The sequence below is a fragment of the Cygnus atratus genome, chromosome 8, assembly GCF_013377495.2.
Source record: "Cygnus atratus isolate AKBS03 ecotype Queensland, Australia chromosome 8, CAtr_DNAZoo_HiC_assembly, whole genome shotgun sequence".
Lineage (NCBI taxonomy): Eukaryota > Metazoa > Chordata > Aves > Anseriformes > Anatidae > Cygnus > Cygnus atratus.
In genome coordinates, this window is record NC_066369.1 from 27424624 (window position 1) to 27441927 (window position 17304).

At 46.1% G+C, this 17304-nt stretch overlaps 2 protein-coding genes across 3 annotated transcripts; one reads left to right on the forward strand and one right to left on the reverse strand.

Annotated features, from left to right (window-relative positions):
* Positions 1-728: 728 nt before the first annotated feature.
* LOC118243724 (NADH-cytochrome b5 reductase-like) lies at positions 729-12726 on the reverse strand. Of its 2 annotated transcripts, none has more exons than XM_050712372.1 (7): positions 12678-12726; positions 11233-11412; positions 10143-10291; positions 8848-8935; positions 5507-5611; positions 3341-3544; positions 729-1765 (listed from the first exon to the last, which is right to left on the reverse strand). In XM_050712372.1, exons 2-7 carry the CDS (start codon positions 11407-11409, stop codon positions 1562-1564), a joined length of 927 nt encoding a protein of 308 aa, XP_050568329.1. In that variant the 5' UTR covers positions 11410-11412; positions 12678-12726; the 3' UTR covers positions 729-1561. The 2 variants fall into 2 exon arrangements, with proteins under 2 accessions (XP_050568329.1, XP_035393955.1); XM_035538062.2 differs by lacking the exon at positions 12678-12726 and adding an exon at positions 11556-11963.
* A 72-nt stretch (positions 12727-12798) lies between these two features.
* On the forward strand, positions 12799-17072 carry MRPL37 (mitochondrial ribosomal protein L37). Its single transcript, XM_035538061.2, has 7 exons — positions 12799-13220; positions 13604-13787; positions 14314-14429; positions 14939-15124; positions 15393-15550; positions 16062-16265; positions 16849-17072. Exons 1-7 carry the CDS (start codon positions 12824-12826, stop codon positions 16924-16926), a joined length of 1323 nt encoding a protein of 440 aa, XP_035393954.1. The 5' UTR covers positions 12799-12823; the 3' UTR covers positions 16927-17072.
* The last annotated feature ends 232 nt before the right edge of the window (positions 17073-17304 follow it).

Consider the following 17304-nt stretch of genomic DNA (forward strand, 5'->3'; position numbering starts at 1 on the left):
GAAGCTGCATCCATGCTGGACTAAGTCCGAGTATTTGGTAACTGGAGACAAATCCCACTGATGTGAGGGGAACCTGTGTCATTCAAGACCATATTTTGCCATGTAAATGAGCACACTTGTGCAAGTGCACCAGACTTCTTGTGGTTTAATGGCAAGCACTGCAGACTGTGTCCTCAGGGCCCAAATTGTTCACAGCTCTGACCCTGAACTGTGCCACTGCTCAGCATGGGAAGGCAGACCCACCCATCATTTTAGTGTGCTCTGCTTCTTGTGAGTAACTCTCACATTTCTTCTTCTTTGTGCAAGGTGTATTGTTTGAGACGTGTAAAAATGGGACAGGAATGATGATGCATCATCATCTGTCCCCCTGGGAAATCCCAACACAGGATGAACAAGGAATGAAGGGAAAAACACAAAGGTGTGCAGAAAGGCTGTACTTGCAGGTGAAGTTAGTGAACATGGTGGTCTAAGAAGGTGAAAGAGTGGAGAGAGGATATCTCAAACCAAGGGCAACAGCATCTTGGACAGAAAAGAAAGGGGCTGGAGTGCACAGAATGCGATTCCAGGGCAGCCCCAGGGCTGCACAGAGCATGGCTCTGCCCGTACCCCATGGGGGAGCACCCCAGCAAAGCTGAGTTCCTATGAAGCTTTTGTTCCTCGGGTGTTGCTGTCATATGCCTAGAGCATTTTCACTCTGTTAAAGTCCTGTGACAAAAAGAAACAGCTATTTACTTGGAAAGAACTTTGATTTAATGAACCAGGGCTGTTACACAACACTTAGGGGATGTGAAAAGCAGAGAGCCATCTTCCCGGACAGATAGCAGCTATAGCCCTGATGGCTTCTCACAACGACATTTAGGACACTCCCTTTCTCCCCCCAGGCAGCACTTTGAAGGTTAAGGTTCAGAGCAGGCAGTGTAAGTCCTCACTGGACAGCACATGTAATTCCATCCTCATATATATCTTTAAGAAGGGGCTCTTTACAGAAAGCATCCCCCTATTAGTGTACTACAAGGCAACTGAGGCACAGAGGGGCTGAAGTGACTTGCCTAGTATCACCCAGCAAGATAACAACACAACTATGTGAACCCCACAGACTGCAGAGTGCTGTGCCAGTGCTCTGCTGTTCCTTTGGCCGTGCAATCTTCGCCCTGAGGATTAAATCTCCCCAGGGTACCTTTAACAGGGCACAATACCACTGCAGACTAACATGGATTTCAAAACGAGTCATTAGTCTTCACGTTACAGCAGAGCTGTATACTGGGATGTTTCTTAGTACCCTTAAGAGATCTCTCTCAAAATTGCATGTGAAGACTTCCATTGAAATTAGTGTGCTGTTCCCTGACATATGGGTGGTTGTAGCAGTCATTCTGGAAGGCCACCTGATCCTTAAAACACTCTCAAGATTGAGAATCATAATGGAGGCAAATACTTGATCCAAAGGCCTATGAAAGTATATGCACAAGGAACTCTGCTCAGAATCAGTCATCTCGATAAACTATGTCTTGAAACAAGGATGTCCAAGGCTTGGCCTGAGGTTCCTTAGGTCAGGAATATCCTATTAAAAGACAAAACAGGAATTTTCTTCAATCCCTGCAGCTTTCAGATATCGCCTCATATCCTCACTGAATGAAGAAGAGCCACAAATTAGTACGAATGGCTTTCTTCGACAGGAATTTATTATCGTCTTCATCAAGTCTTCATTTAGGCGACCAGTGTATGTGTTTTCCTGATAGCTCCAAGGAAGTTTTTCCAGTGACGTTTCCTGAAAAGGCAAAAAGGTTTGCAGTGTGACACAGTAAAAACGACAGTCAATTGCTTGCTGCCAAGTCTCCCTCCTCCCCTCAGGGTACCGCACAGGACATTCTTCACCCTCGTGACTGCATTTGGGTAGAAATGACCCACTCAGAACAAAACCAGAGTGTAACTACTGCCAAGAAGCACTGCAGAACCTTCTCCTTTGGGAACCACTTCCCACCATGCCTTCTCTATTCCCCAGTTCTAAGTCCCAAGACTACTCCTCCCTATTGCCTCTTCCATTCCCAAGTCTCTTTCAGTCCCATCTCCCTTGACCAAAGCAACGGAAAGGAAGCCAGCCCTGCTCCAGACACGGCTCTGATCCCATGAGAAATGTCAGATCCAGTGGGACCCCCCCTACTATTAATTAGAAACTTAAGTGTTCCGATGTGATGGGAGCAGTATTCACTCCAGCAGCAGAGTGAAACACTGGGACAGGTACATATAATCCTAAAAGGGAAGATGCACCACTCAGAGCTGGAGTACAACAAACCTGTTAAGAGAAGAGACAAAAGGGAGAGATGTACATGTGGGGCAGGCTGTGTTGACAGGGGTCAGAAGGGTTTCTTGCCCTTCACTGAGTTGAATTTCAAGACCTCCTCAGGCTCTTGAGAAAGCACCGTCCTGAAAAGGGTATCTAACCTGTGTCACCAGAGACAATTGCTGATTACACTCCTACAGAACGGCTGAGGGGATGCCTAAATCACAAGTACTTTTCTCTATACCTAATTTCAACTTGCCAAGGCCATATGTGGAACATAATGTATGAGGCAGATCCACCATGAGATACAAAAAATGATTCATCTGAGGAGCTAAAAATGCAATGGGATTCATTCCCTTAGCATAAATAATTCTTTCTATATCCTCCCTGCAATGAATCCTCATTTCTGAGGGAAATAATTTTCAACTACCAAATCTGTGCAGAACACAGGCAACTTTGGGACCAAATGAAAATGAAAAAGACTGCTCAAATCATAACACCACTGAGAGAGGTATGCCCTCATCCCATGGATTCGGCATAGAAAATAATTTTAGAGAGTGGGACACAACTTTAAAAGTTTGAAAATGGGTCAGCTGGGAAAAATAATTGCTGGGAAGTTGGTGCTAACATACTAGAAGAAGAGAGACGTAGCCATGAGCAATGAATGGAAGATAAGGACAGACTAAGGTGCTGATATTAGGAAAAAAGAAATAGTTTATTTGCTGCGAGTCTCCCAGAGCCAAGTTTTCTTTACATAAATGCTTAGGTGCAGCAACAGCTGTCAGAAGTGGGGGGAAATGGTCAATGGTGAATATGAATCAGGGGGTCCTTGCCAACAGAAGGGCTACCGAGGGGGTCAAAGAGGGACAAGCAGCAATGGTTGCTTCCCTGAAATTCTTCAGACTGCTAGCAGCATGAGAATATTTAGTAGATTTAAGAACAGCAGCTGCTAGATCACAAAGTAGCCTTGATGACTTGGGAAAGAATTAAGATCACTGACAGAAAAGGTTCATCCAGCACACAGAACCCTCACATAAATCGATTTCATATCCATTTATTTACCTGGCTTAGAACGTAAAATATTCTGATGTTCCAGTATCGAGCCAGATCCTGGAGAAGAGGTTTCATATAAACTGTTTCAAATGTACGGAAGCAGCCAACAAGAGTTACAAAAGTTTCATCCTCTTCATCATCTGTTATGGACTGGAGAATGGGAAGCATTGGTGCAAGGCCAGTGCCAGAAGCCAGCATGAGGAGTTCTCTGTGCTAACAACAAAACAGAATTTTGAATTAACCATTGTGACTGGAAACAAACGTGCTCATTGCCAGTTCCTCCTTCTGCCACACTGGTAAAGGGTTCCGACACAGAGAACACATCAGGTATCAGGACATGAACTGGTATATGCAAATCTCAAAATGTATTTTTCCACAAAATCCATCAAGTATTACATAAAGCACCTGCAGGATTTTTATATACCAAACTTAATGAAACTGGATTATATCCAAATATAAACATTTATAGCTTCAGCCTTCATTACAGTTCATTTATATTTCGGTTTCAGTTCAGCTGTACACTTTGCTGACCCACTGTGGGTTGACATGCAGGCAGCAGGGTGCTGTGCACAGGAGGACAGCAGGTTCCCAGCACCTTACCTACCAGTGCACCAATCCCAGAAGTGGGTCTTAAGCCAGTGTTTTGGGGTCTTCCCTCCTAAACCATCTTATGCCTACCCTGTTCCTCATAGCCGGGGATTTGGTAACCCCAACCCTCTACAACCAAAGTCTGATGGGGTGCTGGAAGCCAGAGGGCTTCAAGATGTGGAGTGCGACTACATATAGCAGAGAAGCTATCAGCACGAACAACGTCCAGATGGATTTGCTACATACAGGAACTGGTCCAACTCCTACCAACTTCACTGAGAGCTTGAACACATCTTTTATGCACACATCCATCTGAATTTGAAATGATTTCCTTTGTGCTACACAAGACATTAATTAGTCAGAGCCAGTGGGAACACACGGTCTGTCAGATCTCGGAAGGTCAGGCCTTAAGTATGACCACCTTGCCATGAAACAGGCTCTGAAGCTTAGATGTTCACCTATCCTGACAGTCAGCAGCCTCTTGGAGGAGGCTGGTGGTGGGAAGGGGCTGCTGCTCAGGGGCTGCTCTGAGGGCAGTTTATTTCGAATGGCTTTGATCTGCCTGAATCTAAATCCTATCCTATGGGCAGCAAATAGAGAAAATAAAAAGAATTTTTACTCTGAAATTTATATTCAGGACCTTTGTTATAATTCATAAATATTAACAGTTCTTCTACAGCAAGGTGTTTCAAGGATCGCTCAGGTGCTTTGTCAACTGCACGTACAAGGATCACCCAGCCAGCCCCTGAATGCACCCACTTCTAGGCGTGGCTGCTATGTTCTGTCCCAAATGATCTGGAAGCTTTTAGGAACAGAAGTGAACAGTAGCCTAACACAGCAGGGACACTATTTCAGGAAGCAGAACACAATTGCTCTGCATGGAGCTTGGCCACTGAGATTTTACAGCCCTATTTTTGCTGGTTAAAAAAAAATAAAAGAAGAAAAAGAAGAAAAGAAAGAGCAAGAAGAAATGAGGCTTTGGGATCTTAGTGACCAATGTTTCGATTCTGCTTCTCATTTGAAAGGTCAGAATTAAGTAACGAAATTAGGCTGTGTGAGAAGCCTTCCCCTGAAACTGGATCTGCCTTTCTTTGCAGAGAGCCCGGTATCAGTAGATAGGATCAGCATTTGCAGAGTGGTTGGGTGACGTGACACCTCACTGGAGCTGCTATAGTTCAGGGAACACCCAGGAGAGAAGAAGATCAACATCTCTTCTTCACTCGTGCTCAGTCACAAAACAGCAACGTGGTTCAAACACGGCAAAACCAATCTGCACTCATTGCTGGTGCAGAATAAGTTCCCTTTGTTAAACAAATCAAGAACGTTTAATGCAAGTGACGAACAGACAGCCTTGCTAATTTTCCAGTCTCCTACCCACCTCCCTCTCCTCTTCTTCCTTAAATATGCTGCAGTTCAATAAGGTCTACTTTCTCCAGCTGACTGCTAATGCTGTAGCGCCGTACAATAACCCAGGAAGTCCCTAAAATAATCATGAAAACAGTAATCAAATTGATGTCTTCCCTTTGGAGTATTAAACAAAGCTAGCTGCCACAAGCTGAAACATCCTATGTCTCTTAGGAAACTAACCTTATTAGGTCGATATGGGAACCCTCCGAACGGCCCACGCCAAAAGATCGTGTCTCCTTTTTTCCAAGTTTTTATGTATTGTGACATTAGCCCAGCTTCATAGCACTAATAAAAAACATTGCACAAAAGAAAAGAATAATTATGCTCTGCTGGAAAGTTTCCCAGCTTAAAGTCAATTATAAAGTTATCTACATTTAAACGAGAAGGGGGCAAAAAACATTTCATGCATTTACAAAGAAAGAAAGATAGTTCTATTTGAAAAAATAATTCAAAGTTATACCCAAAACAAAGACATTTAAATTAAATCATATTGGATCCATTCCAGCTTGACTGTAATGTAAACACAACCCACTCTCATGCAGTCTGAATTTCCAAAACTGGAAAAAGCTTATCAGAGTTCTTGCTTACAAAGCACACAGAGAAGAGCGTCTTGAATGCAAAGCACAGTCCAAGTCTTCAAGTGTTCTCCAGATCTCCGGGTATGGGATCTGGAAATGCCCTCTGGGTACTGATAGTTATATAAACACTGCATAGCTCTTTCTTTATTTCAGTCTCTCAAATGCTGTGTTGATACAATTAGTGACCCAAAGTCAGGTTTCTCATTTATAAAACTCTGTTTTCAGAACAGATCATCTGGATGCTAAGGGATGCCTCCACATTTCAAAAATATATATGTTAATTTGGGCCTCACAGAAGAAAAACATTGGCAAAAAAACCACTTCACTTTCTACCAGGCACAAAAGAAACATTATCTAGGCTTTTTCCCCACAGGAATGCAAGCTTCACTTGTGACTGATGAGAAAGGGTCAGTGCTTGCAAGAAAAAGAGAAGCAAGGAGATGCTGAAAAATGAAGGGCTTATCCAAGCAGTCTTGTTGCTGGATGTAATGTGCTCTCTTGCTCGCTCTCTATGTGTGCCCTATTTGTACGATGACTTTATGGTTGACGAGAATGAATACGCGCAAAAGAATGGCCACACTTTATGGGGTCTGGCCAGAGAACAACGTCTGGCCCACCCCACAAGAGCAGATAAGGCTAACAGTGGTGGCAGACAACTGGTCTTGCACACAGGTGATGCCACTGATAAGCCTGAGGAAGAGCCACACAACCGGAGGTCAGAAGATGGGATGTGACACAAGCCTTCAAAGTCTCCAGCTCATAACCTGAGAGAAAGGTACTTTGGGGTGTTTTCTGCACACACGTTGGACAGAAGCCCAGCTCCACACCCCAGCGCCTTGGCTGGCCACCAAGCAGCACTGCAGGCAAACAAAACTGGTGAACCACAAAGCAGCTAAGAAAAAGTGAGTGAGCGAGCAAGCGTGTGTCTGCACTTGCAAGCAATGTTGGCTAATAAAGAGCACGGATACTCTTCCCCTTGTAACGACCTCACTTAAATAAGATATCTTAGCCATTAAGATCTATTTGCACTGGTTGTTAGATTCAAAACGTAAATGCATCATATACATACATCCAGGTTCTGAGTTACTGTCAGAAACATTTTATGTTCAGAGGGCCCTGGGCTGGCACTTAGTTTCGTGCAAACAGTGTGTGCTTGCATCAAAGAAACAGTGTTTGATACTTACCTTCTTCAACCATACATGGAAACCCAAGACAAGTGGAAAAAAGTCAGCCCCACCTTATGGCCCGTTCCCAATGGAACATGCTAATGGCAACTAAAACGATCCTTCTTTCACCAAAATTATTTCCAAAAATTGAAGTGAGAAGTGATTGAGTGGGATTAAAATGAATTTTTCTAAACAAAAAGAAAAAAAATAATTATCTCCTGGGGGAAAACTTCTACACCCAGTTTTACATGGAGAGAAACCCTAACATTATAAAATCACTCAAAAAGAGGGTTATGCTCTGTAAATGGCAACCCCCTCACTCTTAACTGTAGTATCACAAATGCAATGCTATAATAACAGGAGACAGAAGGGTTTGAACAGTGCTTGGATTGCATAGTAATAATAATAATATAGTACTTTCCAAAATTGCCTGAATAGTGTGAAATATACCACAACCTACAGAGTGAGTTATAAAAATGGCTGCTTTACACTAGGTGTTACCAACCTCTTTTGTCACTGCCAGAGAGTAACTATAGCTCCCTTTGGGATGAAAGGTTCTATATAAAGGAAAGGTATCATTACAATCATTACTATTATTATTGAAATGCAAAACCTGTGAGTAATAAGCAAGTATACATGAAATTTCACAGTCATCTTGTGAATGTATCCTATTAATACAACTCAAATGCAATGTTTCTCTCCCCTACCACACACCAATCGCCACAAGAATGGTGAAAGGACCCTCCCACAGGTGTCTTATACAAGCTGTACACATTTCTAAAGAACAGGGCTTTCGTTTGAACATGCAACGCATAATAGACCTCCAAAATGTGAAATCCTGGAGGACAGGCAGAGGACAAATGGTCATTTTGTGCAAGCCACCCGGGACACTCAGCTATCAGACTTTCACACCTATACTGAAGTCTGTGTCTGCCCTGAGGAATCACTAGTGACATACAAATACAATATCAGAAAAATCTTCAATTCGATATTCGCCACACAAAATGATTACTTATAAGGGCCCTGCAGACTTTATTCAGACAATTTTCCAACCAAGTTCTCCTATAAAATCCTTTTGAACTCAACCAGCATTTTCTGGTTGCCTCCAGAAGGGCTAGGACGCTCATCCAAAATGGGGCTTTGCCACCGCGTCCACCCTGGTAGGTGCAGCCTGTGCCTGTGGGTTACCTCTCTGCTCCGTGGGCCACGGGGACACTTCTCAGACTGCAGGCAGCTCCAGAGCCCTACACGCGCATCAGGAACAGCTGCCTGTTTTCTTTCCATATTTCTCACCAAAATGAAAGCTTTTTATGAAAAATGTCCTTAATGCAAAATAAGGCAGGGAGAGTAAGGGCTGGGCAATGACTTTCCAAAATCAGTGGTTCAACTGGGCAGACTGTTGGGTGTAATTTCAAAGACAGATTGAAAAGGCAAAATGAAATCAGGGAGGTGGAATGGGCACCTCTTTCCACACCGGCAACTGCAAGGCTCCCGAGAGGCTCTCTCAAACGCTTAGCAGGGCTTATGCTGCAAAGCAGTTGTTTGTGTGTCACCTTCTTCTGCTTTCAGTTTGGTGGGAGAAAAAAAAAAAAAGAAAAAAAAAAAAGAAAAAGCAATTTTTATCAGCAAAGCACAACTGCTTCAAAACAACACAGAAACAGCCCATGAGGGATTTGACAGAGTCTCACTTGAAGTACTGACAGCGTGCTTGGTTCCTAAAAGAAAACAGCGTCCCCAGCACCTTCCACTCTAATCTATATTGTATAGACTTACTTACTTTCACTAAAACTTCAAAGTAACCTTCTGCATTCCTTGGGCTAATCGGAGTGTAGGCTCGCTGGACCTCCAAACCGTTCACCTCTCCTCTGAGAAGAGAAATACAGGAAGCCACTGTAACTCGTGTCATTGCCAGGTATTACCAACACTTGTGCTTTTCCCTGGGGAGATGAGGCAAGGCTGAGGGAGGCAGCAGATCCTCTTCCCAATGGCCCAGCCTGTGCACAGATGCAAAACATTTCCCTGTGAGATGTACAAATCGATGGGGGACATAACTTCTAAATGCATCTATTGTTTTCCTGGTGCTGGCCCCATCTGTACCCCACGCTCAGCTCTTGGACACGTCCATGGAAGGAGGCTTGAGATGTTTTATGAGAAACTGTTCAGTGCGCAAGAGTGGGAAAGGAAAAAGAAAATGCTTTCTTGGTAAGTGTGCTATTCCTTTTGGACTGGGGTATACCTTTCTTTCTGTGTTTGGACAGCATCTGGCAATTAACTAATGAAATTTAGGGCACAGCCTTAAATTGAGCTCTAGTCAATATACACTGTATTATCATTTAAGTCTTCTCTTTCCATAGAATGTATCCACATTGCTCTTCACTACTGACTATGTTAATTGATGGACGTGACCAAACCCTTTCCTCTGCTGCATTAGGAGAGAGGGTGGAATGAGAAGCATGTACTTTCAGCAGCCAGCCAGCTGTATACATCAGCTGTTAACGTACAAATAACGTCAACAGATACAGATCAATGGCATCATAACATGACTTTTTCTAACTGGCAATGATCACCACAGATGGCTGAGAGAGACATAAACTTTTCCCAAGTGACCCCTTTCTGGCAAGCAATAAACTACGCAGGAGGGTTGTTTTTCTAGAAATCGGGAGATGCCTGGACATCAGAAGTAACACCATGGGTGCTGAGTTACCCCAAGACACAGACCCTAAAATACTGAGCCCTGGGGTTAGCGCAGCTCATTGTCTTCTTTCCAACATGCTGGAGTAAATCATCTGTTGTAACATCTATTCTTTGACTCTTTCTTTCTGCAAATGGATTTTCTTAATCCTAGTTCTTTCTGACCCACCGATGCAAGGATAATGCTGAAGAAAAATACAGCTTTGGAATGGCTTTTACCATAAAATTAGTAGAACTAATGAGCTCACGAGGCCTTTCATCTGTATCATCATGGAGCTATAGAAATTATGATTTGCCCGGTATGAAGGCTTTGTCTATTGACAAAAACCTATATATTAGGTTACATAATGCAGACTGTTTAACTAGCACAGAGAACAATACCTTAACACGATATGTTGTCCTAAACTCAATCGCAGACTGCTATTTCCCGGTAATTCAAATTTGTACTGGTAGGTGTCCTCTGTTAGCTGCTCCACTGAGCTTATGTTGAATGCAGTAAATGTATCTGGATTTAGTTCTGAATTATTGCTCTGCAAGAACAACAATAAACAATTACTTGGTTAGATGGTGTCTTTTATTATTTCAATTTTCTTTGGAAGCAAACGTGTATGCTAATTTAGTGCCTGAGATACTGACTTCAGAAGAACGCATATTAAATGCTAGGGCCCAGTGCAAATTTCAGCTCTCTGCTGATTCATTATGGTGCTCTGCAGTATGCATTTTGGGATCTTGGATCCCCCCCCCCTTTAAAATTACATTTTTACACCTTACAGCAAGGTCATCTTATTATGACTCACTGCACTCATTTTCTCGTGTCTGGAAACAAACAGAAATAATACTGCTAAAAGAGCTGAGCACTGCTTTGGGGGCAACTTTGAAACCTACTGATGACCATTTGGAATAGGAAATACTGTTAGCTGTTTCAACACCGAACATTTTTGCTTGACCCAGCACAGTAAATCTTACGTAACAGGGCACTGACAAGCTTAAAATTACACTCTGAAGACTATTTGAATACCAGGCCATGCACAATGCAAGCTTTCTCATTCTCAAAATAAGAATCTAAATACCAGGAAAAGACAAAAAAGGTCAGGAAAGTGGAACTTCTTGGAGGAAACCATCAGCAGAGAAAATTGTGATTCTTTGCATCTTTCCCTCTGTTCCCACTTTTCACAGAGGTTTGCTCTGTCTGCCTGGGGGACGCTTCCGCAGCACATGGTCTGGCAGAAGCTGCAGACCCAGGGCTGTAATGCGACACCAGGGCGAACTCGACACTTGGAAAATCACATTACAGCAGGGAGAGAGCAGGCAGGGGGAGCGGGTCTGGGAAGGCTGAGTTTGGGGAATTACATTTAGTCTTAAGACACCTCTTTAGTCTATAGCAGCATCCCTCACCCACCAGCACAACCCCACATGCTAGCAAGTACATGATCAAAGCGCTGGCTCTAGGACACGATGAAGACAAATTGACCTGCTCCTTCTTTTCCGTGAGGAGGCTTTTGTCTTGCTTTGCTTTGGCCCTTTCCCATCGTGCAAGATCCATCTCATATACATCATAAATGCAGGGTTTGCAGCCGCTGCCACAGCACTGGGATGGAGAAGGTTCCTGGGGTTTGAGAGCCAGCCACTCATCCTCATTTCCACTCATTGTCTGCAAAACACAAGCCTTGCATCACAAACAGCAGGATCAAGAGAAGCACGTGCTCATCAGCTGAGCGTTACTTGGAGAAGGACAGAGAAATCTCTCTCAAGCATCTGGCGTGCGTATCTCAGGGGAATCAGAAAACTGCAAACCTGCGAGCTGAACTGCTGCCTGCAATGCTCCATTTCTGCTCAAGCGCCCGCTCCCTCTGCTCTGCGCGGAGCAGATCACCAGACACCGCCAGCCCTGAGCTGCAAAGCAGAACCCAGCTGGCCTTCCCAGCAAGAGCTACCTTCAGCAGCAGCAGGCTCCTGCCTGCCTTGCCACCGAGGTGGTGATTTCTAGCAAAAGAGTGGCCCAGTCACCTGGAGCAGGAATATCCTAAAAATTTGCAGCTCAGTCCACGAGAAGGGCTAACGAGCCCCAAACTCTGCCAGAGCACTGCTTTAAAATGGAGGGAGGGCACAGAGCTGAAGGTGGGTTGTAGAGCCAAGAAGCTACAAGAAAACAGTAAATCCACAGGCAAATGAACAAACAATTTGGTTATAAGCAGATTTGGCTCTGGCTTTAAATGTAGACATGTAGGAAAAGGCAAGAAGCACGTGCAGCATGATTTTCATCTCCTACCCTTGGCCCACACAGAGCTACACCCGGCGAGGGCTCCTCCAACAAAAATCGAGATGCCGACCTCTCAGGGATTCTGTTATTTTTATACAACGGTTTAACAGTATCCCCAATACATTTATATTGGTACCATTTAAACAAAAGGTCTGGAGGAAATTATAAAACCACGGGTGACAAGGCTGAAGAAAAGCACACTTAGCACTTGGAGCAGCTTCATTTCCAAGCTCCCGTGCAAGCATTAATTAATCTTCACCCCTGTGCGAGAAGGACGATAATTTGGATTTGGCAGGGGGAGAAGAGGAAGCCAGGGGATTGCCTGCCGCGCTCCCGGCCGGTTTCGTGTGCCCGGGCTGGGAGGCGAGGGCTTGGTGCGAGCAGCCATTGCTCAGGCTGGGGACCTGGCGGGGGCTTTTTGCTCAGACAAACTGCCCGAGGGGCGTTTTTGAGGGGAAATTCGGCCAGAGACAAAGATGGAAGACGCTGTTAGTCAGGGGCTCGGCCACGTTTGTTGTGCTTTGCGCGTTCACTGGGGATTTACACGCGCCCACGGTCCCCACGGCCTCGGGCTGCCCACAGCGCCCTGAGAGGCCGCAGCTCCCCCACCCTGTCCCGGGCTTCTCCCCTCCCTCCTTCCCCCTCTCCTCACTTACCCCCGCACCTGCCCTTCCTCCCGCCCCTCCTCCGCGCCATTGGCCGACCTCCCTCATCTCTCGCCTCCCATTGGCTCCCTCCTCTGTCACTCACCACGGCCAGCGGCGCGGCGCCGCCCCCCGTCCGCCCTCCTGAGGGCGACAAGATGGCGGCGGCGGCGGCCCTTGAGGCGATGGCGGCGGCGGCGGCGCTGAGGCGGGCGGCGGGGGCCGGGACCCAGACCCGCGGCATCGTCACCCACACGGGGCCGCCCCGTCCCCGCGGGCCGCTGCCCCGCACGCCCTGGACCACCCGCGGGCCGCCCCCGGAGGTGCTGTCCCGCAGGGCGGAGCGGCGGCCGGTCCGCGAGCAGGTGGAGCTGGACGCGGTCACGTACGCGGGCCGGCAGCACCGGGTGCCCGGCCTGGCCCGGCCCCGCTTCCCGGCCTGGCAGCGCGGCTGGCACGACCCCTGGCACTCCCCCGGGCCGCGCTACGAGGACATGGCGCTGCGCAAGGAGCGCGGCTGCTTCGTGTGCCACCAGCGGGTCCGCATGCTGGAAGGTACCCGCAGCGCCCGGGCCGCCTCCCTCGGTGCAAAAATAAATGAAATACAGGTTATTTTTCCTCTTAGAAATCCATGCTGCGCACCCCTGCCAACCCGCCTGCTGGTCTCAGTAACAGGCCCGCTATTTTAATGGGAACGGCCTCAAGTTGTGCCAGGGGAGGTTCAGGTTGGAAATTCGGACGTGTTTCTTTTCATAAAGAGCGGTCAGGCGTTGGGAAGGGGTGCCCAGGGAGGTGGTGGAGTCGCCGTCCCTGGGGGTGTTCAAGGAAATTTGGACGTGGTGCTTGGGGACACGTTTTGGTGGGTGACATTGGTGGCAGGGGACGGTTGGACCAGATGATCTTGAAAGCCTTTTCCAACCTTAATTCTCCGATTCTAGGGGTTCGGCAAGCGCAGTGGCTCACCAAGACGAAGCTGGTGCAAGGTTTGCCTCCGTCGGTGCTCAGCATCGTTAGTGACCCAGCTCACCAGCTCCAGGACCAGGATGAGGCAGTTCACCGTGCGATCGCACACGCACGGCTCTGGGAGACGACAGAAGTTTCTCCCAGCAGAGAAAAGTATTGGTAAGTTCTCAGTCCTGCGCATGGCTTTAGTGTAAGCCAGCCATTAAGAAGATGGTTTAAGAACCAGAGTTTTTAACACTACAAAGAAACTCGTGCATGGATCTACTCCTGAGAGATTCACTTACCGTGCAAAACTGTCAGAGCCTTTGTATAAGGTTCTCACCTTATAAAAAACCAAAACAACACAGGTCTGAATGTTGACAGTAGTACCAATGTAAACACGTACGCTCTATTAAAGCTCCTTTTAGGCCAAGGTCTCTGTTTCTACTTGAGATACAGTTCTAGCTGATTCAGAATGTCAGTTTTTAAATAACTAATGGTAAGCATTACCTCTGCCAACTTGGAACCAGGCTGGTTTGTTGGGTATTAGTCTGAAATCTGTGTTAACCGTTTGGAAATGTTATGCTGTTATATATTTTACAGGCAGTAGTGTTCTATAGCATTCACATCCCAGAAGCATCTGCCTACCATGATAATATTTTTACTTTATGTAACCTTTTTTTTTTTTTCTCTCCTTGTTCTAAAGCCCTGTGCTGTTTGAAGACTTGATACATTTGTGCCGGTTAATGACAATGAAGTATCCTTCCCTGGCTAAAAGAATGTTGGCTAGGAACTACAGGATTGCCGCTGTGTGGGAAAGAGGTTGGTTGCTGCTGGGGTGGAAGCCTTTGGTTCTTTTGGTTAAGGTGAGAGGGGTAACAAAGTCACTAGCTTGAAAGCCGAAGACCTGGAAAAAATGAAACAATTTCTGGAACCGAGCAATTCTTCCGGTTTTAAACAGTGCTGTAAGGATAGGCATGGTGACAGGGTACTTGCCCCAAGATTATTGAGGTGTCAGACAACATCAACATGACAGGGGGAGAAGAGAGCCGGTGTCTTAGAACTGGTTATTTATTTTTGGCATCCAGATCTGTTCTGTTGTCTTTGTAAAATATGCTTAGTTAAGAAACTAACGCTAGTAATTAACGCTGCTATTTTGGAAAAAGAACCCACGGCGGAGCTGCTATTCAAGATTAGTCTGGAGGCGAGGGGGAGAGAGTGGGCCTTGCAGAACAAAGACTTACTAGAATGCTGTTACCCAAAAGGAAACGTACGCCTTGCCCTGATGTTGTTTTAGTGATGTCTGAATACCGCCTAATTTCCCTCCCCAGAATCCTTTCTCCTTCAGGTCCGTGGCCTGAACGGAATACTTATGAACTCTGTGGCCCCGATACCACCAGTAGCCTCCAAGGAGGAGATACTGGCCACCGAAGAGCACGTTCTGGAGACCTTCTATCCCATCTCGCCTACAATTGATCTTCAGGAAGTCAATGTGTACAGGGAGCTCAACGACACAGGTACATCTGGCAGTTGAAAATAATTTTCTAGCAGTCCTTGCCTTTGTGGCAGGTGTCTGTGGGAGTGGACGGGAAGGGGAGCAGCGGAGCTGGGCGCAGGGTGTGCAGTGCAAGCACTCCAGACCAGTGGCAAGTTTACCCCGGCCTAGGCAGTTCTGTGGAGAAAAACCCGGGCAAATTATTCAAACAGTTCCTGAAGATATGGGAGAAAACGTTGGCCGTGTTGTCTCTTACCGAGCGATTTCTGACGTGGTTATCTGCCGTTTAGGTTTCAAAGATGGTTATCCATACCCTCATCCTCACACTCTGTATTTCCTGGAATCGGCCAACGTTCGCCCTGACAGGTTCAGACCAGAACAGCTTCGTGCTAAAATGCTGATGTTTGCTTTCGGCAACGCACTGGCAAAGGCTAGGGTGCTGTATGGGGTACGTATCGGAGACTGCTGCTCTCCTGCTTTCTTCTTTCTCTAGCACTGCGGCTAGGGGAAGGAACTGTGAAATTCCCTTGCCATGGCGGGTACAGTAGTTTTCAAATCTGCACTGATGTTACTATATCATAGCTTCCCACTCGGGGGGTCTGACTAACCTTCAGGAATGGTTACTGCTGATCTAAAAAAACACCTCGGCAATGAGCGCGTTCATGATGTAACATGCACCGGAGCAGTAATAGGTAGGAAGCAGGGTGTAGAACTTAACCCATCCCACAGCTCAGTATGCAAATTGATACTTCATTGCTGGCTGAAGGAAGAATTTTAATTAAAATCCAAAATCTACATTCAAAACGTGTTTGACTAGAGTAATTTTCTGGGCAAGGTAACAATACATTTATTAAAAACTTGGCTTTAAACCAAGTAGAAGATGCAGAATCAGCAACTAGTCATACAGTTTTTGTGGTAACTGGCTTTTTAAATGTTCTCCTTCTTCCCTTCTTTCCTAGAACGATCCCAAGGTTTTGGAGCAGCCGATAGTGGTGCAGAGTGTTGGCACAGATGGCCAGCTCTTCCAGTTCATGGTGTTCCAGTTAAATACAACAGACCTCGTGTCTAGTGATGGCATAAAGAATCTCGTCTGGATTGACTCTGATCAGAATCTGTATGAAAAAGCCCAGTGTGTTCCAGAAGTCAAGAAGAGCGTTGTTACGGTAAGCAAACCGGGGTGAAACAGCCCTGGATGGGGAAGTGGCCCTGGAAGTACAGCCCTCTCATCTCTGCCAGAGGTTTGGGAGCTGGCAGAAGGCTGTGGCACGGGTTTTAAACCAGCTGAAGGGAGCTGACGCAGGCACCGGCCCCGTTCTGACTGGAGAGCCTTAAGCAGGTGTAACTGCCAGGGAGTATTTGTACCGCCGAGGCACCGCACGGCGTACGAGCCGCAAGCCAAGCTTAATACGAACTCCTCCACAAAGATCACCCCATCTGTAACCTACCATCTCCTAGCAGGCTTGTTTAAAATCAACTTGTGCTCTGACGAAGGAAGTGCTTACATGCAACTGTCAGCTTCGCTGTCGAGTAAACAGAGCACAGTTACGCGGGGGGGCGTCTCACTTTGGTGGGCAGCGTTGGTGCTGTCTGAGACTTACACCAGTTGGAAGTACCTACACACAAACCGTTTGGGGAGGGAGAGCACGATTTGGAAGCTACCACCTTTATTCAAGTGCATTTAAAGCCATTGTTTGTCTACGTTAATTACTTTGCTGCAAACTGAGCATCCATGTCTTCTCTCTGCAGAAGCCCGCTGGAATATATGGCTTTCAGCCAGAAACATTCAAGAAGTTCCTGGCACTGTATCTGCATGGAGCTGTGTGAAATTCAGCTCAAAAGAAGATTCTTCACCAACTGTACCTGCTGCTTCTCTTTGCCAGAACCATCACATATTTAAAGAAAGGTGGATTGGTTTACTTTCAAAAATAAATTATATTGCTACTGAAAGTAAATTTTTTTTTTTTTTTAAACAAAGTTGTGCCTGAAGAAGTTTTCATTTGAGGGGCTTACCTCTGGTGTCTGGTTAGAGTCATCCAGTGCGTCCTCCTGCTGCCTAGAACCAGTCTGATTCCTTTGCACAGCTTCTGCTCTCCGTGTGCCTTGCACGTACTGCCCAGTGCTTAGTTCCCAAATTATTTAATCCTCAAGCTTGCTTTGTCGAATTTAGAACCACAGTTCTTTTACCTCTCCCGATACTGATGA

What these genes read in the sequence shown, in the direction of transcription:
- LOC118243724 (XM_035538062.2), bottom strand. Translation starts at nt 11,588, where the DNA reads ATGGAGCATTGCAGGCAGCAGTTCAGCTCGCAG. An exon ending in GGCAGCAGTTCAGCTCGCAG is followed by an intron (nt 11,413 to 11,555) that starts GTTTGCAGTTTT and finishes TGTGTTTTGCAG; the next exon opens with ACAATGAGTGGAAATGAGGA. An exon ending in TCACGGAAAAGAAGGAGCAG is followed by an intron (nt 10,292 to 11,232) that starts GTCAATTTGTCT and finishes TTGTTCTTGCAG; the next exon opens with AGCAATAATTCAGAACTAAA.
- MRPL37 (XM_035538061.2), top strand. Translation starts at nt 12,824, where the DNA reads ATGGCGGCGGCGGCGGCCCTTGAGGCGATGGCGGCGGCGGCGGCGCTG. An exon ending in CCCAGCAGAGAAAAGTATTG is followed by an intron (nt 13,788 to 14,313) that starts GTAAGTTCTCAG and finishes CTTGTTCTAAAG; the next exon opens with CCCTGTGCTGTTTGAAGACT. An exon ending in CAGGGAGCTCAACGACACAG is followed by an intron (nt 15,125 to 15,392) that starts GTACATCTGGCA and finishes TCTGCCGTTTAG; the next exon opens with GTTTCAAAGATGGTTATCCA.